This window comes from Zootoca vivipara, chromosome 8, assembly GCF_965207765.1.
Source record: "Zootoca vivipara chromosome 8, rZooViv2.hap1.1, whole genome shotgun sequence".
In the NCBI taxonomy this organism is placed as follows: domain Eukaryota; kingdom Metazoa; phylum Chordata; class Lepidosauria; order Squamata; family Lacertidae; genus Zootoca; species Zootoca vivipara.
The window spans coordinates 79600978-79627991 of NC_142591.1; the positions used below are offsets into that span (position 1 = coordinate 79600978).

General features: G+C 42.2%; 1 protein-coding gene across 2 annotated transcripts in view; it reads left to right on the top strand.

Annotated features, from left to right (window-relative positions):
- KHDRBS3 (KH RNA binding domain containing, signal transduction associated 3) overlaps positions 1-27014 on the top strand; it is a 113318-nt gene that overhangs the window by 51092 nt on the left and 35212 nt on the right. For both annotated transcript variants that reach the window (XR_004693199.3, XM_035125026.3), the window contains exons 3-5: positions 3592-3708; positions 11484-11630; positions 15199-15338. Coding sequence is in view for 1 of the 2 variants with exons in the window: in XM_035125026.3 (XP_034980917.1) it covers positions 3592-3708; positions 11484-11630; positions 15199-15338 (404 nt within the window). In the remaining variant the exon portion in view is untranslated. The remainder of the gene's footprint in view (positions 1-3591; positions 3709-11483; positions 11631-15198; positions 15339-27014) is intronic.

Here is a 27014-nt window from a genome sequence, read left to right on the forward strand (position 1 = left end):
TAATTAAACCCACCCTGAATGGAACAGGACAGTAAGAGAGCTATATATTGTATTCCAAATGCAGTCACACTGTAGATATGAAATCTGTAGAAATAAGAACCTGTTTCATTACATCTTTCACTGCTGGAACGCTGTTGGAGTTGACACTTTCATTGCTCTCTCTACTCTGCCTCAAAGATCTTCTTAGGTAGTCACAGCCAGTTTAGATAACATCATTACATCTATAAAGTTCAATTCCCCCCACCCCACTATGCATCATTTTACACTTGTTGAACCTCATTTCTCTTCTTGCATCTTCACCCACTTTGAAGAAACACTTCTGGAGTCTTGCAGGTTGCTTTGGATTTCATGATTATTTGCTGGCGTCAGAAAATTTGGCTATTCTACCAATCGCCCCTGACTTCACATTGTTTATGTCATTGGCCCCAGTACAGAATCTTGGGGGGGATTCCTTTGATTACCACTGTGAGAAGTGTTTGTCCTTCCCTCTGCCCCTTAACCAGTTACAAACCTACGAGGCCAGGAACTGGTTGAAGAACAGGAGCAAGAGAATAGGAACAAACAGCTTTTTTCTTCTTTTTCTTTTTTAATAGCCTGCTTAAAATGGAAACTAGGGTGTGGGTGGAGAGGCTGCAGAGAATATCCTAGACCTGCACACAGAAGAGAGTTCTTCCATATACATAGAGTCTTAACAGGGATGCATGTTTCTTAACAGAAATGCACAGATGCATTTCTCGCCATAACGATTACTGATAACCAGACTTATATTGACACAATTTCAAGTAAACTTTTCTGTTAAGAGGTACTGTGTCACTCAGGTGACATCTTGTAAAGTACTCCGCGGACCCATCTGGAACGGATTAATCCACTTTCCATTACATTCAATGGGAAAGATCGCTTCAGGCTAAGTACGCTTCAGGTTAAGTACAGACTTCCGGAACCAATTGTGTACTTAAACCTGAGGTACGATTGTACACAAAAGGATCTGTCTTCTTTCATAATAATAATAACAACAACAATAACAACAACAACAATAATAATATATTATTTATACCCCGCCCATCTGGCCGGGTTCCCCCTGGGCTGCTTCCAACAAAACATTAAAGTACAGAAATCAAACATTAAAAGCTTCCCTAAACAGGGCTGCCTTGAGATGCCGTCTAAAGGTCTGGTAATTGTTCTCTTTGACCTCTGGTGGGAGGGCATTCCACAGGGTGGGTGCCACTACCGAGAAGGCCCTCTGCCTGGTTTTGAGTGACAAGACTTTCTGAGTTACTTCTTTCAAAGTCCAAGTACATAGTGTCTACCAGGTCACCCGTGTCCAAATGTGTTTTGATACTCTGAAAAGCAAAGCACCCCATCCTTCCAAAAACAACTCTTAAAATGTTGGTGAGATGTCATTGACCTTTGCAGAAACTATGCAAATTCTTAGTCAACATGATCTGTTTTTCCTATATGTTGGATATTCCTTTTTCTTCAATACATTTTGAGCCTGTTTCAGACTATTTCCGCCCAGATGGGTATATATTTTCACTGTCTTGTCTTGAAGGATGGTTTAAAATATTCTCAGTTGGGGAGGGGGGGGGAGTCATCCAGTGTGAAGATCATGGACTTGCTGTTACCTTACTTGGATTGAGAGAGGAGTAAGGTGGGCACAAATACCACACCAGCTCAACCACCCTGTGGTTGATACTTGTCTTGACAGAGCTGATCGCCCATTTTAATAACGCTCTTTCCGCGGTAATTTGGTTACCAGTTAATGTTGCTACCAACCATTGCCTGTGTCTGCAGTTAAGGAACGTTTCCCTTTAATTTTGCATGCCTAAATTGGCCTGATGTGTTAAGAGAGCAGAGCTCTGTCTGTGCTAGCCTTTTCGAGCCTGCTTCCTCTAGGAAGCCTCCAGGGATTAAGTATATAGTATCTGCAGAGATCTCTTTACTGACTTCTATTATCCACAGAGGCTTTTCCTCTTCCAATCTACTCAGATATTGAAAGGAGTTGAACTCAATCAGTCACTCTTAAAGGCTTGGGGTACAAAACGGCAGAGTAGCTTCATTGCAAGATATCTCCTAATCTTTTAAACCTGATGGAGCACTTCCTGCAGCTGCTTGGATGTGGGGAACAATTTGGAGAGGCCAGTGCTAATCCTGTATCAGTTGTTAAGAAGTTTCAGGGCTGGATTTCTTGCCAGTGACAAAGGAGTGAGGGACTAACACAAAAGTTACCCTGGTCCCCTTAGTGGTCAAGTTATGTGCTAACCTTTTACAAGCTTAAGGAGAAGATTTAAGTTTTGGAAGCAGGGAGGGCTGTGGTTAAGATTGCTTCCTTATAGTGATGGCACCAACCTCCAAAGTTTCATGCTTTTTGTGTTTTGAGCATGCACACATGTACCCACCCTGAGTTGGGCATTTTTGAATTGTGCTTAGCACTGCTGCAGTTCACAACTGAGCATGTGTGCATCGATTTAGTGGGAAAATGTCATGTGGCAGAATGGGTTGGAACGAGTGCCACAGCTTCCATTCAATTTCAATCGCCTTAAACTTAGAGCACTAGTTTAAGGGCAATCGAAGCTGTTTGGGGCTGCTGTAAACACAGGTACTTCAGCCCCAATGTGAACTCTTAAAAACTTGTCTGCAAGCTTCCCTTGGAATGCGGAAGAGCCTTCTGTGAAAGGTATTTCTTGGTTCACGCTGTGGTGCCCACCGTCCGTTCCTCCCACAGCTCCTTCCGGTCCCTAGAGAAGTTTTACAAACTTGCTTAATTGTGTGTGTGTGTGTGTGTGTGTGTGTGTGTGTGTGTGTGTGTGTGTGTTGTTTTCATTTCTTAATTGAAAAACATAAGAACAGAAACGCACACGTTGCTTTTGCCAAACAAATGCAGACGCGCTTGATAGCCGCATGGTGCTTTCACATTAAAGAATGAGCGTAGGAGCAAGGCTGACTGCTGAGCCAGTTCTAAGTTCACTGGTTCGTACATTTGCCAAGCAAAGTTCAAAGCTGGAAGGAAGCCAGGTTCACACAGTTGGAGAAGAACATAATGGTTTAGAACCTTAACCACAAGTAGAAGGGAGCTCATGGATCTTTCCCACATCAGCTGGAGGCACCTTGCGAAAGTAAAGCCCACCTGTTCTCATGATCCCAAGACTACGTCTGTCCATAGAAATCCACGAAGCAAAGGGGTGTGAATTGACTAATGCCGTCTGGAGCTGTGGTCTTGTGTGGATGCTGCTGCTTTCACGTTCCTGCATTTTTCATCTTCTTACCTCTGTCAACTGTATTCTTATGCAGCCTTCTCCTCTCCCAAAACTTTTTAACACAGTTACTGCTCAGTGTGGAATAACCACAGAAATGTCGGTAGCTTTGTTTTCTGTGTCTTGTCCCCCCCCCCTTTCCCCTTCCTTTTTCTCTTTTTCCAGTGGCTCTAAAATTTACAACCCAATACCCTTCTTTATTTTGCAGAAACAGCCAAATGCTGTTTTCAGCAACATTTTTCATACCTGGCATGAATCTTAAGTCACTCTTACAGCTCCTCGGCACTGTGGGTAGTTTTTTTATTGCCTTATTTTGTTGTTGCTTATTTTTGTCTTTCAGTTCAACTTTGTGGGGAAACTTTTGGGCCCACGTGGCAATTCTCTGAAGCGCTTGCAAGAAGAGACATTGACAAAAATGTCAATATTGGGAAAAGGATCCATGAGGGACAAGGCAAAGGTAAAATTGCTAGCTGAAGATCATTAGTGTGCACTGTACTGCTGTGTGTGCCTTTCTTCACTGTCTCTAGTATAGTCTGGGGAGATTCAAAGCAAACACAAATCAAGGTGTATATTATAACCCCTTCTCTTGAGTCCTGCCTACCTGCTGGTCCTCCGTCTATGGTATATATTCCTCACTTCAGAGGAAATCCCCCGTGGCAATACCTTCTTTATGGATGCAGGCAGCTGTATCACTGGAGTATAATGGCAGGCTCGTGGTGGGTCTCTGAAACCAGCCGCCGCCCTCTTTACCTGATCGCACCTAGCAATGAAGTGGGTGGTGTGATGTCACTGTGCTGCATGCTTTCCTGTCTACTCCCCTTCGAGGTCTGCCACTTGCGAAGGGGTGGAGACACCCAAGGGGGTGAATGGGGATGGGAGAGAGGAAATGTAGGGCTGTTCTTTTCAGAGCGAGGCACATTACTCCTTACTGTATCCAGGAGTGAGGAGGCCAGTAAGTTTATTCCGTGGAGTATTGGGGATAAGAGTTGGAGGGTCCGAGGAGGCTATTCTGGTCCAGCCCCCCTGCACAGTTCAAGAATATCCAGAGCTAGAGCTTGTAGCAAAATACAGATGTCCAGCAGATGTGAAAACACCACTACTATTCCGTAGAAGAAAGTGTTAGTAGGAGAAGGGCTATAGCGTAATAGTAGAGCAACATTTCCATATGCATGTGGTCCCAGGTTCAATCCCCAGCATCTCCAAAGTAGACGTGGGACTGTCCTCTGTCTAAAACCTTGGGGAGCTGCTAGCTGGATGGATCAGTGGTCTGACTCTGTATAAGGCAGATTCCTATGTTCCTACATCATCCACTCTGTTCATTAGGAACCTCTCAATCTCACCCACCCACTACCATTTTGTACCATAAAATGGGCGTTCTTGATTGCTTGTGATTGTCCTAAGACACTCTCAGGTGTGTTGAAAGCATTTACACCCCACCCTTCAGCCAAAAGGGATCTTAAGAGTGGCTTATCAGGCTTACAGTCTACAACCAGGAGCGAAATTATGCACCATCTATACAAGTTTGCTTAATTTGAATAATTGTTCAATGACTTCTGAGATCTGCTTAGTTAGTGCCCATACTATGTGCTTGGATTCTGCACTTCACAAATTGTTGGATATCTCCGATTCAAATTGTAGAGACTCTGTGCTCGCAGAAGTGTATATCAGAAGTATAGTGAATTATCATTATGAATATTTAGAGTGTGAGAGTGTCTTAAGCTCTCGATCGTGTTAAGTCCTACTACTCATTTGTTTCTCATGGAAGAGCTCCCCCTTGGATTAGTTGAAAATCCCGAGTAGAGCAATGCTTGGAAAGTTCTCTCTTGTATTTATTACTGGTTTGCCACAATTATAGAACTGGATGTCTAAATCCCACTTCATCGGCTGGACATTTCAAATACAATGCTTTTCAGCAATTGTTATGCTTATCCTTCATATGAATAAGCCAAGTGTCTTTGCAAAAAACAAACAAACAAAACCACTCTTTTCAATTTACTTGGCCTATGCATATTACCAAGACGTTATTATCTTTTTAATGTGCAGTTTTGTTTTGAATTCTGAATGCTGCTTTCAGATAATATTGGGACATGCAGGATCGTTCACTAGACTTATCTTTTTCCAGTGCTTTGTTTAGTCTTAAATTATTCAGGAGCTTGGAGCTTGTACAGCTTCCCAAGGGAGATTATTAGAGTCTAACAGATCTCACCGTTAAGAAGGATTTTGTGATAGCTGGCTTAGATTTCTCAATTTTAAATTTCTTCTTGCTGGCCTTACCCCTTCTGCCTCTGGACGTCCCTAAATTACTCATAAGCAAAGAATTATCTTCATCTTTCAAAAGCTTACGTCATTATATGCAAACAAGACAACCTGCTGCTAAAACTGTTGAATACAGTGGTACCTCGGATTAAGAACTTAATTTGTTCTGGAGGTCCGTTCTTAACCTGAAACTGTTCTTAACCTGAGGTACCACTTTAGCTAATGGGGCCTTCCGCTGCCGCCATGCCACCACCGCACGACTTTTGTTCTCATCCTGAAGCAAAGTTCTTAACCCGAGTTACTATTTCTGGGTTAGCAGAGCCTGTAACCTGCAGCGTCTGTAACCTGCAGCGTCTGTAACCCGAGGTACCACTGTACAAATATTGAGCCTGAAGAATTTCCAACTTTATGCTATGAACAGGAGTGGGGAGCAGCCCAAAAAAAGGGTAATATTGAGGGAGGCTTTCATTTATATATGTTTTGCTGTTACTTTTATTACCAGCTTTGACAAGTTTCAGACAGCTAATTATGGCGTGTTAATTCCCCCTGCTCTGAATTTGCTAATCAACTAATCAGATTGCTTTGCTTTTCCATCCAATTTAGGCAGCCTGAATGCTCTAAATTTTACAACAAAAAGATTAGTGGCAATAAGCTGGTGCTGATTGTCATTTCTAAGTAACTCATAATTACGACACACCGAGAGCAAACACAAGAGCTTTTTAAAAGTCAGTCAGTCAAAACTTCTATTTGTGGACCTATTCAAAGTGAGAGATACCAGCTCAAGAGTATTTTTAACACTTCCTAAATAGAACAAGGGATACTGTTATGATACCTTAACATGGCACAGACAAACATGCCATTTCTTTGTAAATTGGAGAGCGCATAGTGATATACAGTATGCTCTGCTTAGTATGTCTGGACTTGTACATGGTTTTATGCACGGGGCTTCCAGCCTTGACCCCACTCTGGAACAGTGTTCGAGACCCCTTCCCAGTTCTCTCAGTTTTATTTCTTAAAATTGATATCCATTTTTGTTAGTGTTGAAAAGAAAAATCTGCAGGCAGTATGTTACAGTAAATAAATAAATGCTATTGTTGCCTTACATTGTTCTGACCCAGTGTTTCCCAAACTTTGGTCTCCAGCTGCTTTTGGGCTACAATTCCCATCATCCCTAACCACGAGTCTTGCTAGCTAGGGTTGATGGGAGTTGTAGTCCAAAAACAGCTGGAGACCCAAGTTTGGGAAACACTGTTCTGACCAATGGGTGCAGCAAGATAAGACACTTGATTGTAAAAAGATGGACCAGACCATCTAACTGCAGTTACCTGATAGTGATCTCTAGGACCATGGGAGCATTTCCCTCACCCCCCCCCTGGTTCTGAGGATACTTACTTTGCCTCTCTTCCCTTCTTGACATAGGACCCTAACATAAGGCTATCAGATTTTTTCAATGAATACGGGGACTTTTCAACTTCAATGGATTTTATATGGAGACTGATTTGTAAATCTGGGGGACTGTCCCCGGGAAATGGGGACGCCTGGTAACCTTACCCTAACAGACTTAATCTTGTCGCCGCCACCCTTTCAGTTCTCCATGGTTCACCTTTGCTTCTTCTCTTCTTCTTTGGCGATCACTCATAGCTAAGTAAGATTGTCTTCCATAAACACGGTTTTAATAATGGGTCCGTAAGTGACTGTGGAGGCCAATTCTGGATCCACACGTCCTTCCATAGTGGGGACATTGGTTCCAGGCGGCAGTTGATCACGGTGTGGATTTGCCAAGCGTGTCTTCCTCTTAGCACGTTTCTTTCCTGTGTCCTCAGATCCAGGGTGGATAAAAATCAATGATTTTTTTAAAAAATCAAAAAAATCGGATTTTTTTGATTTAAATCGGATTTTTTTGATTTAAATCAATTTTTTTGATTTAAATTGGATTTTTTTAAATAAAATGCTTTTTGAGGAAAACATATTACCATCCAAAGGTTATTCCATCATGAAATAAAGATTAGTTTTTTTAATTATGTAGTATAAGGTTGTATATGTTTAATTTTTGGGGTAAATAAATTCCATTAATCCATTCACCTCTTCCAGAGGTTTTTGTAAGATTATTGGGCAGTTTCTCTGCCCACAAGATATTATCACAGGTGCTTGGTTTACTTTTGCAGTTCTCAAAACTGAATTTGACTCAACAGAGATCACATGCCTCTTCTTCACAGCAAAAATGTTATAACATGAACAGAGTTGAGAAAAAGACCTTAATCCTATTGTTCTACAAACCTATGAATACAGAAACAACCCCTTCAGTGCTAAGTTTCAAGAAGTTCAGTGAATAGAATAGAAACAATATTTTTCTGATTGTTTGGACAGTATTTAAGTTTTTCATGTGTAGGCTGGGCTGAGAGTCCAAGTTTCTAAAAATATATATATTTTGTTTTTGTTTAGCCAAATTAGTTAACAAACATGGATGTTTGTTTAAGCAAATAACATTTGCTGAAATGTTATTGTTTCAGTTGAATAAATCTATTTAAATTGTTATTATTAAGGTAATGATTATTTTTCTCCTTCCTAAGTACAACAGTAAAGTTGTCCAAATATGAATGATTAACCTATTAAACTGGGGATAAAAAAACTAATATGAAAAGTTGTTATTCTAAAAATCTTCATCTACTTGCATAATAAAGTTATACCAGCAAGAATTAGTCTTTATGATTTAAATCAACTATGATTTAAATCAAGCCTTACTGACTAGTGATTTAAATCGTGATTTAAATCGTGATTTAAATCAGTTTGATTTAAATCAAATCCACCCTGCTCAGATCGAGTTTCTTCAAAGCCCATGACACCTTTGGTAAAGGCTGTTCTCCAATTGGAGCGCTCGCAGGCCAGTGTTTCCCAGTTGTCAGTGTTTATACTACATTTTTTTAAGATTTGCCTTGAGAGAGTCTTAAACCTCTTTTGTTGACCACCAGCATTACGCTTTCCATTTTAAAGTTCGGAATAGAGTAGTTGCTTTGGAAGACAATCATCAGGCATACACACAACATGACCAGTCCAACGAAGTTGATGTCGAAGAATCATTGCTTCAACACTGGTGAGCACCTTTGCTTAACCAGTATGGATTCTGAGGCTCAGGAGCATCTACAAAGCATCTGTGCATCTCCGTTGCCAAGCAACAGAGGCAAGAAAGATGAAGCAGAGCGGAAGTAAGGTACTTGGCAAAATGGAAAGTGGAAGAAAAAAGTTGGAGCAGAATGAAAGCTGCTGGGTGGGGAGTCGTCGGCAGCCCAGGAGAAAATAGGAAAAATACTTCCCCAGTGCTGCTAGCTTCTGGTTTTAAAAGCTCCATTCCTAGTGGATGAAGCAGAGAGCAGAACCTGGTGGATCAGCAGGTGGAGTCTGGCAGGTTAGCAGCAGAGCCAAGATACAACCTGGCAGGTCATGGGTGAAATGTGTTGCAATCTTGTCTCAGGTGGTAAAGCCAGTATTTCATTCTAGTTGAACTGCCAGAAGAGTAAGACGCTTGGCTGGTTGGCAGCTTTATTGGGCAGCAGCAGGGCAGAAGAAAAATAACATTTAACTTCCATTACTGATTTCAAGAAAAACAGAATTACTGGTGTTAAAAGTAGAGTGTTTATATATATATAAAGTATAGAATGGGTTGGGTTATTTAAAAATTTTTCCCTTACAGTGCTTAAATACTGTACTTCTTTTCTAGGAAGCTTCCATCAAAACAGAATCTAGTATTAATTTTTTTGGTCCAACATGTGGTTGGCTACCATCTAACAGACTTCTAGAGGAGTGTGACGAAGGGTTAATGGCTGACCGAGCACATTGACAGGCGTGGATTTCTTTTCCGGGATACAATTTTCCCCTTAATTCTACACAGTGAGAGAGAGTCCATGTCTGATCACTTATTGGGGTTGGATAACGTTAATCTACTATTGTTTTTCAGTGCCTTAGGGGTTTTGCACATATGACATGGAAGTGATGACCATACCTTGTGTTTTGTTCCCAAATTCTAGTATTCAGAGGCATACATTGAATTTCCATTTAACTGTCATGTTTCATAACCATTGACAAATATGTCCTCTGTGAATTCGTCTAATCCTGCTTTAAAGTCATCACCCTTGACTATTTGCTATGCTCGCTGGGGCCAATTCAATAAATTGATTCTGCCCCAAATCTTTCTCTCAATGCTTAGGATCGTTCACTCTGGAATATAGCTATAATGGAGATATGGACCAGGACTAGAACCTCTGGACACTTTTTATATAGTTCTCTTTGTTTTATATATGTTATAAAATGAAATGATAATATATTTTAACACACACCCCCGCAAAAGAAACCTGATTCTGAGCTCAGAAATTTTCAAGGTTGAACATTTTCCTTTTATCCATGCAGTCCCATGTAGTTCTGTTCCTTCCGTTTTCCTTTTCGATTCTCACTGGTGGAGGGTTCCAAGCATTTTAGGGAACTTTCTTGCTGTTTTCCTGTGTGCATCTGGGAAGTAGCGAGCCATTTCCTTTTAGTTTAGGCCAGCTCACTGGGAAGGCCAAGTCCTGCTAAGGGAAGGCTTTTCGGAAAGATAAGCTCCTTTCCCTTGGGATATCCCTTCAGTGAGCTTGAAAAAAAATATGCACGTCTACCGATATCATCTGCTCTAGTCTCAATTAGTCATGTGGACTGAAGTGGTGTTTTTTTCTTATTGAGCTGGATTGTAAGCAGTTAATATAGTTCCCAAACGAGGGAATCCTCATGCTGACCCACTGTCCTTGTATTTAATCAAAGCCTTCCACCTTGTCAAATAGTTATTTTCTAAGAAAACTGCTTGGAGGTAGGGAAACCCACAGTTGATGTAAGAAATACTCATTAATGATTTTAATTCGCCAGCTTGAGCAAATAAATGCAGGATTCCGCTTGTTCGGGGCCTGTTGTTTTGCTTTAGAGATCAAGGAGGTTGCTCGATATTTATTTTCTAATGTCTGCTGCATGTTTGTTGAAAGTCATTGTAGACTCACCACATTGGACTTGATCTGAGAGATTAGCTGAAGATTCCTTGCTTCACATATTGTGGATTAGAGTGTCTTAGCTGTGGTTCCCACTAGATGTACATACAGTGGTACCTTGGTTTACGAACTTAATCCATTCCGGAAGTCGGTTCTTAAACCAAAGCTCAATTTACAAATGGAACACACTCAACAGGAAGCGTGCCTGGTGTGCTCTGGTCCATGGGGTCACAAAGAGTCGGACACGACTAAACAACAACAGGAGGAAGCGGAACATGTTCCGCTTCCAAGGTAAAGTTCACAAACCAAAACACCCACTTCCGGGTTTGCAGCATTCTTAATCCAAGTTGTTCATTAACTAATTAAACCAAGTTGTTCATTAAATCAAGGAGGTACCACTGTACTTAGGGTAAGAGAGGTATGTTTGGTTGCATCAGTCATGCAGATGCATGCACTGTAATGTATAATGTGTGACCGTGTATGGTGATAGATAGATTTCAAACTGTCAATGCAGAAATGAATTAGAAGATTAATATACAATTAATATGGTAGGTAAACTGTAGTGCTGAAATGCCTCTTCTGATAGTTGTTGTGTTAGGATCAAATGGAATTTCCACACTGCCTTATACTAAGTCAGACCACTGGACCATATAGCTCACTATAGTCTGTACTGACAAGAGGTCTCAAATGTTTTAGAAAATAGTTTTTCAAATGTGCCCTTCCCTTTGTCTTGAATAAAACAGATCATTAACAGGACCAGGAACAATCCTTTGATTAAACCATAAGGTGCCAATCCATACTGTAAATTTATTTCTAGCCTTGTTTTGGTTGTATGTTTACAATAAATAAAAAATGAACTGTCTTGAAAATGGAAACCATTAATGAAAGGTTTGCTCTCTTTTTTTCTTTTTCTTTTTTGCTTTCTTTCCCTCATATGATGAGTTTATATGTAATTTTTCTGTCTTCCCAGGAAGAAGAGTTGAGAAAAAGCGGAGAAGCAAAATACTTCCACCTAAACGATGACCTGCATGTGTTAATTGAAGTGTTTGCCCCACCCGCAGAAGCATATGCCAGAATGGGGCATGCGCTGGAAGAAATCAAGAAGTTCCTCATCCCCGTTAGTACATATTGGAACCTCTTTTATGTCAATATTTACTGCACATGAAGAATCCCCTTAGCTTTCATGAATTTTTCTTCCCCTACCCACCCCGTAAGATTTTCTGGTTGGAATGTAAATTTCAATTTGAAGGCCAATTCCGTTGGCCAAAACTTTGGTGAACATCTTGAGCGTTGTATTTCCGCAAGACACTACTGGTAGAGACTTGATTTCCTTCCATTGCAATAAGATAACAGTGTTTCCCCCACCAAACCCACAAAGCCCTAAGAAGAATTCAGGCCTGTGTGTTGTTCATCATCTGCTCATGGCTAGAAACAGAGCTGTTCCGCCATCATGGAAGACAAAGAGCAGAAGATACTGCCCTGTGCGAAATCAAAAGCATCTCTTGAAATTTCTGCACATGCTATTTTCTTTTTCAGTAGACAATGTGCCTCATCCCATTGCAGTTTTGGGGGACTTAGCATCCACATGTCACAGCGCTCCATCTATGTCCCTGTCTGTTCAGTGATGGAACATACTAGTGGGGGTTCCGTGGATTTTGGTTAATAATGTCTACCCACATTGGGTGAAATTTCCTGCTCATAAAAAGATTGCACCAGGACTTTAGCATCAATGCGTCAGCTTCCAGATAAGAAATTTATTTGCTATTTAGTAGTGTTTCCTTTCAGACTTACAGTCTTGTTGGAGCTATCCACTTTGTTGGAATAGGATTTGTGTTTTACTAGACTTTGTCTTTCTGGTTTTGAAATGATTGATAGGTTAACCAGTTTTTCATTAAGAAATTCCTGTAAGCTGCCTTGATAATAATAATTAATAATACATTTTATTATTTATACCCCGCCCATCAGGCTGGGTTCCCCCAGCCACTCTGTGCTGTTCTCAACAAAATATTAAAAACACATTAAAATGATGGCTTGGGAAAGCAGGCTATAACTTTTTTTAATGAACCTGAGCAAACCTGCTACCAAACGTGGACCAGGTGTAGCCTCTACTTAAAGAAAATTCACATAAATTTTGCTCATTGGGTACTTGTTATGTGGCATCCTTAAGAACTTTGTTCCCCTTTAAAATTCATACTCCTAGGTACTATTGGGCAACACTTATTTATAGCCAACTTGTGTGCATCAGTATTTTTTGGCAAGCAATAGCTGTGCTCCTATACTTGGTGTTTTATTAATGCAATTAGTGTGTTGTTGTGGTTTGTGTTTGTGATATATGAGTGTCTACTTCGAGCCATTTTAACACCTGGTGAACATAGCTAAGAGCTTATGATGGGGTTGGCACAGTTATAGTCCCTCCCCCAATGCATTCAATGAATACAGTATTGAAGGTGTGAAAATGTTTTTGTTCTGTTTTTTAAATTACTATTAGTCTAGGATGTGCTGATGAAGTTGTTCATACCGTAGGATATTTGTGTTAGGCCGTGAACCCATCACCAGAATTTCTAGTAATTATCTGTGTAGAGCCTTCAGCTGCAGTTCAGATATTCCATTTGGTAGCAAGTAAAGAGGAGGTTCGCACAGACCTGCGTTTGCTCATTTTTTAATGTAAAAATGCACAGTAAACAATGTGTATGCTGCCACACGTAGGAAACTAGGGAGAATATTTTAGATCTCTGCATTGCCTTCTCTCTCTCAGCTTCACCCAGTAGTCTTTGAAGACATTTGTTTTAAGAAGAAGGGGGAAAAAAATCCAGTCTGTTCCAGTTGTTTGGTTAATGAACTGTTTAAAACCCTAAATTCTGCCAGGATTACTAGCATTTTCAATAAATCTCTTCGGTGGGAAAGGAAACCCACACAGAGCAAGGTTTGGAGTAAGATGAAAGGAGCTATATTGGACTCTGTCATCCCTGTTACTCCTTCACACAGCGCTATCTAACTCAATTATAGAATCCCCTGGAACAGAAATTGAACTCTGAAGTGCTAACATTAGCTCGCTTATCTTTTTTGTGTGTCCTGGGCAAGGAGGAGTGTGTCCTCTTTGAACATGGAGGAGTGCTCATTGCTTTGAAGTGCTCCATACGGTTGAGAGGAATCCTGTGAACTATGAAATAACTTTGTTTTGAATTTTGTAATACTCTTTGAAAAGGGAGCTCTGTGGAGAGTAGGAAAGTTTACTGCTAGAATCTTATTTATGACTTAGAGCTCCTAGCTGGGAATCTTTTGAGCATTGGGTATTTTTAAGTCAAACCACTCTCAAACTGATTCAGAGGCTGAATATAAGTAAGGAATTCAGGCAGCTTATCCATCTAGAAATAATAATAGTAGTAGTAGCAGTAATAATAATAATAATAATAATAATAATAATAATAATAATAATAAACTTCTACCTCATCCATCTGACTGGGTTCCCCCAGCCACTCTGGGCGGCTTCCAAGGGAATATTTAACCTTATGCTAAACATGACTACTACCATATTATATCTTCTTTGGGGTAGATTTGTGCTACAGTTTGGGACTTCTTTTAACTTGGTCTGCATAGGTGCATGTTTAATTTGCAAATCCACTGATGCATAGACATTATGTCAAACCCATAGATTCATGATGGTTCCAGATTCTGTTGACATCACTGTGCTTTTCCTCATACAAGAGTATTTTTTTTCTTAGGGTGTGTGTGTGTAGGGGTTTTGAAATTAACGATTCCATCAATGGCAATCGGCGATGACAAGTAATTGGAGAATCGATCAGTAGAAGCAGTAGACTTCTGCAAAAAAGGAGAACCCCATCTCTGTCACGCCTTGCCTGTGAATTCTCAGAGGCATATGGAAAATACAGTGTTGTGCTGGATAGACTTTGATTTGATTCATCAATACATTTCTTATGTTCTTGACACTTGCCTCAGCTCCCTGACCAAGATACAAGAGAAGAGAGTGTGTCTCAATCTTGGCATCAGTTTAATGAGTTTAATCAGTTTAATTGCCCTACGAGGAATGTATTTCAAACTTTCCCATTAAATCAGCTCAGTAAAAGTAAGTCTGTGCCAGTCCTGTGCCCCTGTCTTCAAGAAGGATACTGACAAGCTGGAACGTGTCCAGAAGAGGGCAACCAAAATGGTCAAAGGCCTGGAAATGATGCCTTATGAGGAACAGCTTAGGGAGCTGGGTATGTTTAGCCTGGAGAAGAGAAGGTTAAGGGGTGATATGATAGCCATGTTCAAATATATAAAAGGATGTCATATAGAGGAGGGAGAAAGGTTGTTTTCTGCTGCTCCAGAGAAGCAGACACGGAGCAATGGATTCAAACTACAAGAAAGAAGATTCCACCTAAACATTAGGAAGAACTTACTGACAGTAAGAGCTGTTCGGCAGTGGAATTTGCTGCCAAGGAGTGTGGTGGAGTCTCCTTCTTTGGAGGTCTTTAAGCAGAGGCTTGACAGGCATATGTCAATAATGCTTTGATGGTGTTTCCTGCTTGGCAGGGAGTTGGACTGGATGGCCCTTGTGGTCTCTTCCAACTCTATGATTCTATGACTGTGTATGGAAAATTTGTAATAGGAACAATGTCTTAAGTATGTGGTATAAGTATCTGCATACATGACTGAATATCATATATTTTTTCTTTCCTGTCTAGGACTACAATGATGAAATCAGACAGGCACAATTACAGGAATTAACTTATTTGAATGGTGGCTCAGAAAATGCAGACGTTCCAGTAGTTCGTGGAAAGCCTCCTTTACGAGCACGGGGAGTTCCAGCTCCTGCATTGGCAAGGTAGCGGGTGTTTAATTTCTGCACCTTTTTTGCTTCTGCGGAAATGCTTAAGCAGCTCCATTTTTCAAGTCTCCTCATGCCACTCACTCAAGCCACACTTCCAGGCATATTTATATTCTTACAGATGGGGAGCTGTGGCTGTGTGACCTTGTCTTTAATGCATTGCCACTTGGTGAGTTTGGGGTAGGTGCAGGCTTGAACCCAGGTAAACCCACAAACCATCAGTTTTTGTATTTGTATTTGTTTAAAGAAACAATTAAAATTGTCTTTAAAAAGAAAGTCGGTGGTAACCAACATGGGGATCTTCCAAAATTCGCATAATCCAAAACCTCCAGGAAGACCTGAGGTTGTCTTCCTCTGTCCTACACGTTTAGCCATACATGTGAAACTGTTACCTGTGGGACTCTACAGCCTCTCTGTAAGGCTTTTCATTCCATGCTAGAAAAACAACAACAATCTTTATTACGGTCCATAGACCCATCAATTCGTTACCAAGCGATACACAGCTGGGACACCCCGCCCTCAAACCACTCAGACATCTTACTCAAATTCGGAATAGGAAACATTAGTTCTTGTGACCACCGATAAAAACTTTGCCACTGCTAGTGTTCTGGCATTTGACCGGTCTTCCAATAGGAACCTGATATAGAAATCCTCTGATTTTCCTGGGAGCAAGGCTAGCAGGGGTGAAATCACTTCAGCCCTAGCTTGCTCAAACTTACCACAGTGCAGCACAATGTGTTTTATAGAATCTACATCATGGGTGCACGAGCACAGTCTTTCCTGGTAGGGTACTCCTCTCATCCTGCCCTCCAGCACTGCAGAGGGGAAAACATTCAGTCTTGCTTTTGTGAACAGCCTTCGGTAGTTTGGCACTGTCAAGGTTTGAATATAGGCTGCTGGCTTAAAGACATGCCCATATTGTACTCCTACTGCCAATGGACTGCAGATCGCAAGTGATTGATGTCGTAGATCACTGTGTGAATTATCCCAAAGTCTTTGCTTTAAGGTCTTTAGGGCACCTTCATATCCCAGGCAATAGAGTTGGGTGGGTGACAGACCTAAAGCAGTGGCTTTTCTCGCCATGGTTTTCTGCCATTGGCTGATGTATTCCTCATTGTTCAGGTATTTATACAGTCCCTCCCCAAGTTCAAATACTGCAATCTTGAGCCAATGTTTTAGTGCAGCCCACCATGCCTTTGTTGAAATTGGGCATTCACCCGTTTGCTAGGGGGGAAAAAAGCATGAAATGAATGGGGTCATACCTTCCCTACAAAGTGTTTTCCTCTTCACCAGCACTTTGAGTTTGTTAATTTCGGGAGGAAGTGCCAGCTGTGGGGGGTGGAGGGGGGAAATGGACAGTTCTCACAATGGAGGAATGGAGGAAGTAGAGCAGGCATCCCCAAACTGCGGCCCTCCAGATGTTTTGGCCTACAACTCCCATGATCCCTAGCTAACAGGACCAGTGGTCGGGGAAGATGGGAGTTGTAGTCCAAAACATCTGGAGGGCCAAAGTTTGGGGATGTCTGAAGTAGAGTCTTCCAAAGATCTGTTTGGGGACCTGTGCTCTTCCTGTTCATAAATTATTTAGAGCAGGGTTTCCCAAACCTTGGGTCTCCAGCTGTTTTTGGACTACAATTCCTGTTATCCCTGGCCCACTGGTCCAGCAAGTGAGAGATGATGGGAGTTGCAGTCCAAAAACAGCTGGAGAGAGACCTTAGTATGGTAAACTCTGATCTAGAGAGTTAGAGATGAGCGCTGAGATGCCCATGCTTGCAGATAACCCCAAATTATTCAGGGTGGTGAATACAAAAAGGGAGCGGAAGAGTTCTGAAAGGATTTCTCCAAAGTGGTGAATGAGGATTAAAATTGCAAATGCCATTGGTTTGTGAGTGGTGCAGGGAGGGAAGGAATGACTGATTTCACATATGCATGGAAGGGGTCTGGGCTGGTGGTGACTGACTCTCTGAAGGAGATTTGGGATTTGTGGTGGAAATATCAAGCCAGGTTGCAACAGCTGTGAGAAATGCAAAGTCCGTCCTAGGAATCATTAGGAAAGGGATTGTAAAAGAAACTACCTGTGTCACAATGCCTGTATACAAATCTGCGGGGCAACTATACTAGGAATTTTGTGTTTCTCCAGTTCTTGTTGCTGCATTCCAAAAAGGATACTGCAGAGCAGGTAAAATGTGCAGAAAAGGGCAGCCGGACTAACCGAAGCAACATCTTTTACAACAAAGGGTTGCAACAATGTTTGGGGCTCTTCAGTTTAGGGGGAAAGGACACAATACGGGTGTACAGTATTATGCAGGGTGTGCAGAAAATAAGAGGTAGAGAAGACCCCAGTAATACTTGGAACAACTTCAGATGGCGCACAGATAAATGGTGAAATTTGCTCTCATAAAATATAGCTATGGTTGCCAACTTAGATCCCTTTCAAACAGGATTAGACAAATTCATTGGGGATCAGGGGATTAGTGGCTACTGGTCCTGATTCTTTATTCTGCCTTCAGGATCAGAGGCATCGTGCTCCTGAATATTGTTTGCTGGAGCAGCAGCGAGAACATGCTCTTGTTCTGCTTCTGTCCTTTTTGACCCCATAGGAAAGGGACATTGGTTTGAATGACCATGTAGGAAAGAGAATGCTGGACTTAGGCCTTTCATCTGACCCATTTTTATGTTCATCCATGGACCGTAATCCCGCGTGAATTAGAGATGCCTAGACCCACTGATTTCCGTGAATTTAAGCATGCTTACTTGAAAGTGGCCCATTGGCACAGCACATGATGCCAAAAAAGGCTGCCCAAAGTAACATTCTGTATAGGCGGTTTCAGATTCTTTAAAAAAGACATATCTGCAGTACTTTGAGTAGCAGTAGATAAATAGTGCAGACAACTCCCCATTTACACGTGTTAGTGCACACTAGGGTGATGACTTTTTTACAACCTCATTTCCCTGTATCATAATTTGATGAGCTTTCATTAAAGATTAGATAAAATCTTACTTTCAAAGCGCTTTGATTAAAAAACCTCAAGCACAAAATGATTTTTAAAAATTTTATTTATCAGTTTTTTGACCATTTTTGAAGTCACTAAGCAGATATAAAATTGAACCCAAGCTTTAGAGTCACATATATACAACACTATATAGGGTCATCAAACACACAAGGAAGCTTTTTTTAGCTGCAGTAACAGTATAGACGCCGCTAGAGGACGATGTTTTGCTACCTCTCCTGTAGGTTCTTTTCCCAGCATGCCCGGCAGGATCTGCTGGCTGAGTTTTGAGGTCTCAAAAAGGGGCTTTTACCTTGCGCAGGTGTGACATTTGTATACCCTATGTTGCTAAGAACACTCCCCATTGTGGAAAGTGGTGTTCTGTCCAAATTTGATAGAAAATATATATAGAATGGTTAATACAATTTTATGAAATGATAAAACGGCATACAAAAAAATGTAAAACGGTTTGTGCGTAACCTTTTAAAATATTTCAATGGAATATACCTCATTTTAGTCATTAATAGGCAAAAGTTCATCCATTTGTGCTACAGGAAATAATTTTTGAGAAAAGAAATGAAAAAGTCACCACCCTAGTGCACACTCATCGCCGTGAGCCTGGAAGTGGCATGGAAAGGGGGCAGGGATGGGGCTGGCTTATGCACATCCTCAATGCCTCGAAACGCAACCCCCGTGTAAATTGTGGGTACGCACATTCCCTGCTTTTTAAAGGATATATGACCTAAAATATCTTCCCGACTTACCACAGACCTTAAAATTGTCAACTCCTTCACAAGCTGAAAAAGCAGGCTGACTTTTCCATTCTGACTTCTCCTGGTGTACTGTCAGCATCTTGTCATGGTCTGTGACTGCCCCAGTTTACCATTCAGTATGGCCCATCTGGTGTGGATGTCACTCGTTGGAACATTAGGTTTTAGCTGAAATAACCCCAGTTCCAATCTTAGCTTTGCCACAAACTTTTAAAATGTCCTTAGGAAACTCAGTGTCTCTTTCCATCTATGACATGGGGATAATGCTAACCTACCGTGGAGAGACCTGCTTTGGACAGAGACGTTGGATTCTTATCTCATTATACATGACAAAGCGATCCTTAGCCACCTCACCCCTTGCTTTTTCATGCAAGTCCATTTGCAGTCGTTTGCAGTCGTCAACAGCTATCAGTCAGTCTATCACCCATTTCCACCACCCCTCCCCACCCTTTCTCTACATATAAGCGTCTGGGGACTTCTAATTCAGTGTATCTGAAGAAGTGTGCATGCACACGAAAGCTCATACCAAAATAAAAAACTTAGTTGGTCTTTAAGGTGCTGCTGGAAGGGATTTTTTTATTTTGTTTCGCTAACCTACTGATGTAGGTTGTTGCCCAACTCCCATGGGACTGTGAGTCAGCTAAGTCCATGATCGGTCAGAGAAAAATGGATGGAGACTGGAAAGCAAGTAAGATGTTTATTTTTTCTGTTGGAACAGAGTTCCCTCCCCTTCTTCCAAAGAGGGAGAGACCCTGAACTTATGTGTGCAGGAACTTGTAAAGACTTGACATTGCCCAACCCCTTTAGCCAAAGACCACCCCAAAGTCATTATACAAACATCATAGGAGGTGGTCCACAGCAGAAATCCTGTCTGCCAGGATACCCTGATAATAGTCATTGATTGCATTACTTGGGCAGCCTGGCCATTCTTTTTGATGGTTAATACTTTAGTTCCTGCATCCAGGTCACAGGATCACCCTATTCATACACAAATACACCTTTAAGACAGGATTTATTACAGTGGTACCTCGGGTTGCAGGTGCTTCAGGTTACAGACACTTCAGGTTACAGATTCCCCTAACCCAGAAATAGTACCCCAAGTTAAGAACTTTGCTTCAGGATGAGAACAGAAATCGTGTAACGGCAGCAGCAGCAGCAGCGGGAGGCCCCATTAGCTAAAGTGGTACCTCGGGTTAAGAACAGTTTCAGGTTAAGAACGGACCTCCAGAACGAATTAAGTTCTTAACCCGATGCACCACTGTAATGGAAAAGACAATGGGAAGGTTTTCTCCATTTGCCTCCCATTCTGCAGAGGAATATTTGAGGTCATTGAGTGAGTCAAAATGGCTTCAGGATGCTCTCCTATACTATTTCAGACACATGGTTTATATATTTAGATATGTGTGCATTTATGAATATTTATTCTATATTTGACAACTTACAATTCTATAACACCTACCATATAAGGTTGCTCTAAAGATATATATAAAATTAAAGGTAAAGGGGCCCCTGACCATCAGGTCCAGTCGTGTCCGACTCTGGGGTTGCGGCGCTCATCTTGCTCTATAGGCCGAGGGAGCCGGCGTTTGTCCGCAGACAGCTTCCGGGTCATGTGGCCAGCATGACAAAGCTGCTTCTGGCGAACCAGAGCAGCGCACGGAAACGCCGTTTACCTTCCCGCCAGAGCGGTCCCTATTTATCTACTTGCACTTTGATGTGCTTTCGAACTGCTAGGTGGGCAGGAGCTGGGACCAAGCAATGGGAGCTCACCCCGTCGCAGGAATTCGAACCGCCGACCTTCTGATCAGCAAGCCCTAGGCTCTGTGGTTTAACCCACAGCGCCACCTGGGTCCCATATAGCGCATATGCACTATTTCTTGCATGGAAGTTATTAGGCTAAGGCTATCTTCATTAAATGAATGTCAGGGTTGTCAAAATAGTTGTTGCTGGACTAGACCAGATGATTCTTTGCCTGATGTAGCAGGGTTGTGTTTTTTTTTTTTTTTGCACATGTGCTTCTGCAAGAGGAAGAAATTTTGAAATTCAATATGTGCAGATGTGTGTGTTGTGTGTGTGTGTTCAAAATGCCTTACTGGAGAAGGAAAACCAATTTTATTTTAACACCTTCTCTGTTTAAATTGCTAATCAGAAATGTCCCTTTGAAACAAAAGATTGCAGCTTTCCCCGTTGCATTTCATCATGCAAAACACACGTCAGTCAGCATGCATGCAGCTCCTGGCTTTGCCTTTATTGGAACTTATGCTGAACTCTCTGCCTTTTCTTACCCCCCACCCCCAGCTTCCCAGCAAGAACCCAGAAACAGACTATAGCCTCACTGTTTATGCAGAGGTTTGCATGATGAAATAAAGTGGGAAGGGCTGCAATTGGGCATTTGAGATTAGAAGCATTGTCAACACCTGTTGAGAACGCAGGGCTCTCTCTGCACTGTGTGTCTGATTATATCTACTCCTAGTCTCCAAGATACTCCTCTGCTAACTTGTTTAGAAGTCCTGGCAGATGTAATGCTTTTCTCCTAATGATGGCTACGTAATCGGGAGCACTATGAAGTTCCTCCCCTCCCCCTCCTCACAGCTTCACACTTATTGTTGATTAGCATTGCATCACACAAGCAGCTTTGCTAACCGTAGTCGGTGTCAAGTCACGATTTGCAACCATATTCATAACCTTGTTATGCATTAGCTGTAGGTGCAAGAAGACAGGAAGCGCTCTGCTGGGTTTGATCAAATGCCCATCTATTCTAGCATCCTTGTCCATCAGATGCCTATGAAAAAACCACAAGCAGCCCTCATTCAGTGGTAGAGCATCTGCTTTGCAAAAGGAAAGTCTCTGGTCCTATCTCCAGTTAGATAAGGTTGGGAACGTCTCCAGTCTGCTGCCAGTCAGTGCAGACTGTACTGAGCCTCATGGACCAATGGTTTGACTCAGTACATTCCTCTGAGCACAATAGGGATCCTTGCTTGTGATCGCTAGAAACTGGCAGTGAAAGGTATCCTGAATCTCTGGTGACATAAGTGTGTCCATTATGGTGCATGATTTTTGTTTGATTTTGTGGTGTGTGTACATAACATTCTCACCTTGAAAAGTGTATTGCCTGTTTGCAAAGGCTTAGCAGCTGTTTACAAGGTGAGAGGTATAAGGAGTGTTTTGCAGCGCAATTAATACCGTTGCCAAAATGATAGAGAAAACTTGACATGCTCATAATATATTCTTATTCCTTATCTATTCATACTGCATTTTAGGGCCAGGGACAGAGCGAAGGGGGCGGGTATCTTAAAACATGGCCATCGAAAGTGTTAAAACATACTTCCTTCCCCAACAAACACACAGCACCTTCCCTTAGATAAAATAAATGTTCTCCTCTTAATACTTCAGCTGCCCTTGCAACCTCGGGGGGAGGGGTATGTGGATATGTGAGGAAACTTAATTATTTTTCTGGTGCTTTAACAAATTAAAATTTGTATAATCTTTTAAATTTAGTGTAAGAAATGTGTGGCAGATAATCTCTCTTCACAAGTTTCCGTTATTGGTTTTAATTGCTCTTCAACTTTTGGTACATTTTAAAATTTGGGTTATATGTCCAGGCTTCATTGTTCACGGCTACATCTATATCTGCTTTCCCAGATAGCGTAGTTATATTGAGGAGAGCTTTGCCGCATTCTAGCAGTAGGGATGTGAATGGAGGTGGACACAATTCTTTAATACCGTAGGTCTAAGTTTTATTAGCACAGGAGCTGCGTTGCGTGGGCGGGGCACCATAAATTCCTAGAGGAGTATGTCATATTTGAGGAACCCTTAATTCCAACATCTAGGGTGATAGATCTAAAACCGGGATTTTTCCAGTACTTGCAAGCATTTTGAGTTTGGCAGAACCCTTCGTTGGGTATGATGAATAGATATACTTGCTACTTGGATTTCCATGAGGCAATCTGAGCTTCCCATTTTGGAACCATTCAAATATTCCCCACTTTTATTACTCCCCACTAAATGCCCTTAGGGCATAGTTTGAGGATTTGATTGATAGAGAGTGTGGTGTTGGGCCACTTGACAGCTGCTTCATAAAAATCAACATGCCCCCTTGCATTCTTACAAAGCAGCGGCTCACAAATCCTGGTCCCCTCGATCCCATTTTAGAGCCCTAGAAACCAGGAACCACCACAGAAGGGAATTTGGGCATTTATTTATTTTTAATCCAAATGGACATCACTTTATGCTTGCTTGCACTGAATCACGTTACCATTCCGTTCACCCAGTTTGGAGAGACCATTTTGGAGTTCCCTACAATCCCTTTTTGTTCACTCCAGCCTGAACAACAGGCATATAGCAAGCTGCTCGAGTGTCAGACCGTTGTTCCATCTAGTTCAGTATTGTTTACAGTGACTGATAGCAGCTCTCTGGGGTTTCACGCAGGAGGCCTTCCCACCCCTGCGTGGAAATGCTAGAGATTGAATCTGGGACCTGAATGCGAAGCAGATAGATTTGCATGTCTTCAGGGGTCCATAGACACTTTTGTTGTTGTTGCTGCTGCTGCTGCTACAGAGCAGCCAGGCTCTGTGACCTCATCCTGTTGTTCAGCTTGGTTCTTGAAAACACAGTCTTCAGAACAAAGGACCGCCCTGAACAGATGGGGCACAGCTTGCCTGGCAACCCTGACAGCAAACTTGGACGCAGACAAAAGTTCCAAGAGCACCTAGGAAAAACAATACAAGAGCCTTGGGGGACGTCAAATGAGTCACAAACTCAAGAGAGCGCCGAGAGCTCTCTCATTGACCCAAGCCACTTTTGCAAGGTGCCAACATTCACTTAAGGTTTGTGGGGCCAGAAGTACCCTGCATGCGTACTTCCAGCCTTTGCCAGCCCGGTGACCCTGATCTGGTACCCTGGACCACAACTCACATCAGCTCCAGCCACCTGTGTTGGCTGGAATTGGTGTTATTTGCACTCCCAAAAAACCCTGGAGGGATGATTAGGCCTCTAGTGCAAGTTGAGCACTCTAGCTGCGTCACTGCATGATAAAGGTCACTCAGAAGCATTACAAATGCCTTTTTAACGGTACATTGATGTCAAAATACGTTGGTCAAGTGGTTTGTCTGTGGTTGGATGTCCCTTAAGCCTAAATGAGGGAGAGCAGGGTTAGGTCAGGGTCTATAACAGTGAAGAAGACCCTTTACCCTTGCAGGAAAATAATGGTGGTAGAGAACAACAGCCCACTTTCTTCCTCAAAGTGGAGCAGGGCCCCATGTGTATGGCCAACTGCTCTCAGCCAGTCAGTTCTGGGCGTTTGGGCAGGCGAACATAAACAAGTAACCTGCCGCTTGCCTCCTCCATATTGCTGGGCACAAAGCCCCGTGATCACATCCGAAACTACATAAAGAATGAGTGAGCTTTCTCCTTTCCACTTCAGTCCTGAAGCTGTTGACAAGGAAGTGGAGCTCCCTGGGTCACTGCCCTTCCAAAAGATCCTCAGGGCAGCAACTGGGCCCCTCTCATTTCACCGTTTCAGAGATGTTGGGGAGGTTGTCTGATTTTTCCTCTGTGTCCAAACAATACACACACACACACACACACACACACACACACACACACACACACACGTGAATTGTCAAGAGTACCTGCTTGTTTGTCTCTGTTTTGATAGTTATGCAAGCAGCTATCGGTAGTAATAAGCAGAACATAAAATGAATGGCAGGATGCTGTTGTGTTTTTTTTTTTGTAATCCTGATGCATTCACAGGAATGAAAGGATAATATCACAGATGTTAACGTCACAGGATTTTAGTATGTGCAGCTGGAGGCCAATGCTGTTGTTAAAGGAAAGCTTAAATGTTCAAGACAGTGGAACACCAGACTGCACAGGATGAATAGCTCATGCTAAATCTATATAGATATTCCCCCCACCCTCAAAATTGTACGGCTGTGAAAACTTACAGTGTGGAGGAGGGGGTTATGCCACAGATGTTCTACATGTCTCACAAAATCCTGACCATGTCACTTCAGGCACCCGAACCTTCGCCAGGTACACTTCATATTTCTTTTGGTCACTGCAAGATCTAGGAACTTGTTTTGTTTGGGAAGAGAGAGGCGAATTTTGCAGAATATAATACAATGATAACAAGACTCCATACTGGCCTTGTGAATCTTTCTGGAATGCATCTAAAACAAAGGAGATGTTGAACAGCTGTATCATAACTTGCATAAGCTTGCATCAGAAACCTTGAACAGAATATAAGATTACAGGTAACTGGAAGTTGGATTTGAACATCAAAGAAAACAATATAAAAATAGAACAGATAGTGCTGATGTGTGATATTAATTAGGGCAAATTGTTTAGGTTCAGTTCACTTTGGGGTGTTTTTTCTTTTTCTTTCTGTGCTGCATTTATTTACAACCAAAATCAAAAGGGGCAGATTTCCTTTCTGGTTAAAGGATAAGGAGTGAGAAAATAGGAGGGGTGTGTGTGTGTGTGAAAGAGGCATCAGCAATTGATCCAATCAGCTGAAGTGGTTGAAACAAATTGGATTGGTTCCCAAAGTTGTCTGCACCTATTAGAGTTAGAGCCGTCTCAGAAACTGAGCAAAGGAATAGAGTGTGCTATAGACCAGCAAACCAGGGCATTTTCACACACAAGGCTCAAATCCTCATGCATGCTATTTTTTAAATATCTGGTTGTTGCTCATGGAGAAGTGGCATTTGTGATACAGTGATACTTCAGGTTACATATGCTTCGGGTTACAGACTCCGCTAAGTGGTACCTCAGGTTAAGAACTTTACTTCAGGATGAGAACAGAAATCGCGCGGCGGTGGTGCAGCGGCAGCGGGAGGCCCCATTAGCTAAAGTGGTACCTCAGGTTAAGAACAGTTTCAGGTTAAGAACAGACCTCCAGAATGAATTAAGTTTTTAACCAGAGGTACCACTATATAGGGACCCAGGTGGCGCTGTGGGTTAAACCACAGAGTCTAGGGCTTGCCAATCAGAAGGTCAGCGGTTCGAATCCCTGCAATGGGGTGAGCTCCTGTTGCTCGGTCACAGCTCCTGCCCACATAGCAGTTCGAAAGCACATCAAAGTGCAAGTAGATAAATAGGGACCACTCCGGCAGGAAGGTAAACAGCGTTTCTGTGCGCTGCTCTGGTTCGCCAGAAGCAGCTTTGTCATGCTGTCCACATGACCCGGAAGCTGTCTGCAGACAAACGCCGGCTCCCTCGGCCAGAGAGCGAGATGAGCACCGCAACCCCAGAGTCGGACACGACTGAACCTGATGGTCAGGGGCCCCTTTACCTTACCACTATATAGTAAAGTAGTCCACTGGCCAATGCCATTGTTTACATTGATGCAAGGATAGGGAACTGGATCTCCCTCAGCCCCTCCATAGGCCAATCCATCTACCTGCAGTTCACCTGATGTCATAATGATGTTCAGGGGGTTTGAACCTGTTAAAAGAAGGTAACCGCAACTTCTGCGCTGATCAACTGTTCCAACATTCTCCTACAGAAACACTCTCGATAAGGTGGAAATGCTTAAATCTCAGACTAGAATTAAAATTAACTCTTGGTCATCTGTACCATTGCGCTCAAGAGAGGGGACCATATGGTTGCAAGTGGCACACACATAAAACATTATTTGAAATCTGCGAAACATCTTGTATTCATATTGGCTTTCAACTCCCTAAAAGGGTTTTGATGATGATTGCTTATTGAGATTAGGGGGACATTTCACGAGCCCATCACTAGCATATTTGCATACTAATTCCAAGCAGCATCTCATTATAAAGTGGCTGATTTATCTGCTGGACACTTGGGTCTGTTTTACAAATTAGGTTAGCTGTCAAAACCGGGGAAATGGTCATACGGATGAGTGCCTCTTGCTGACTTACATACCTACCGGTAATAGCTGTTGT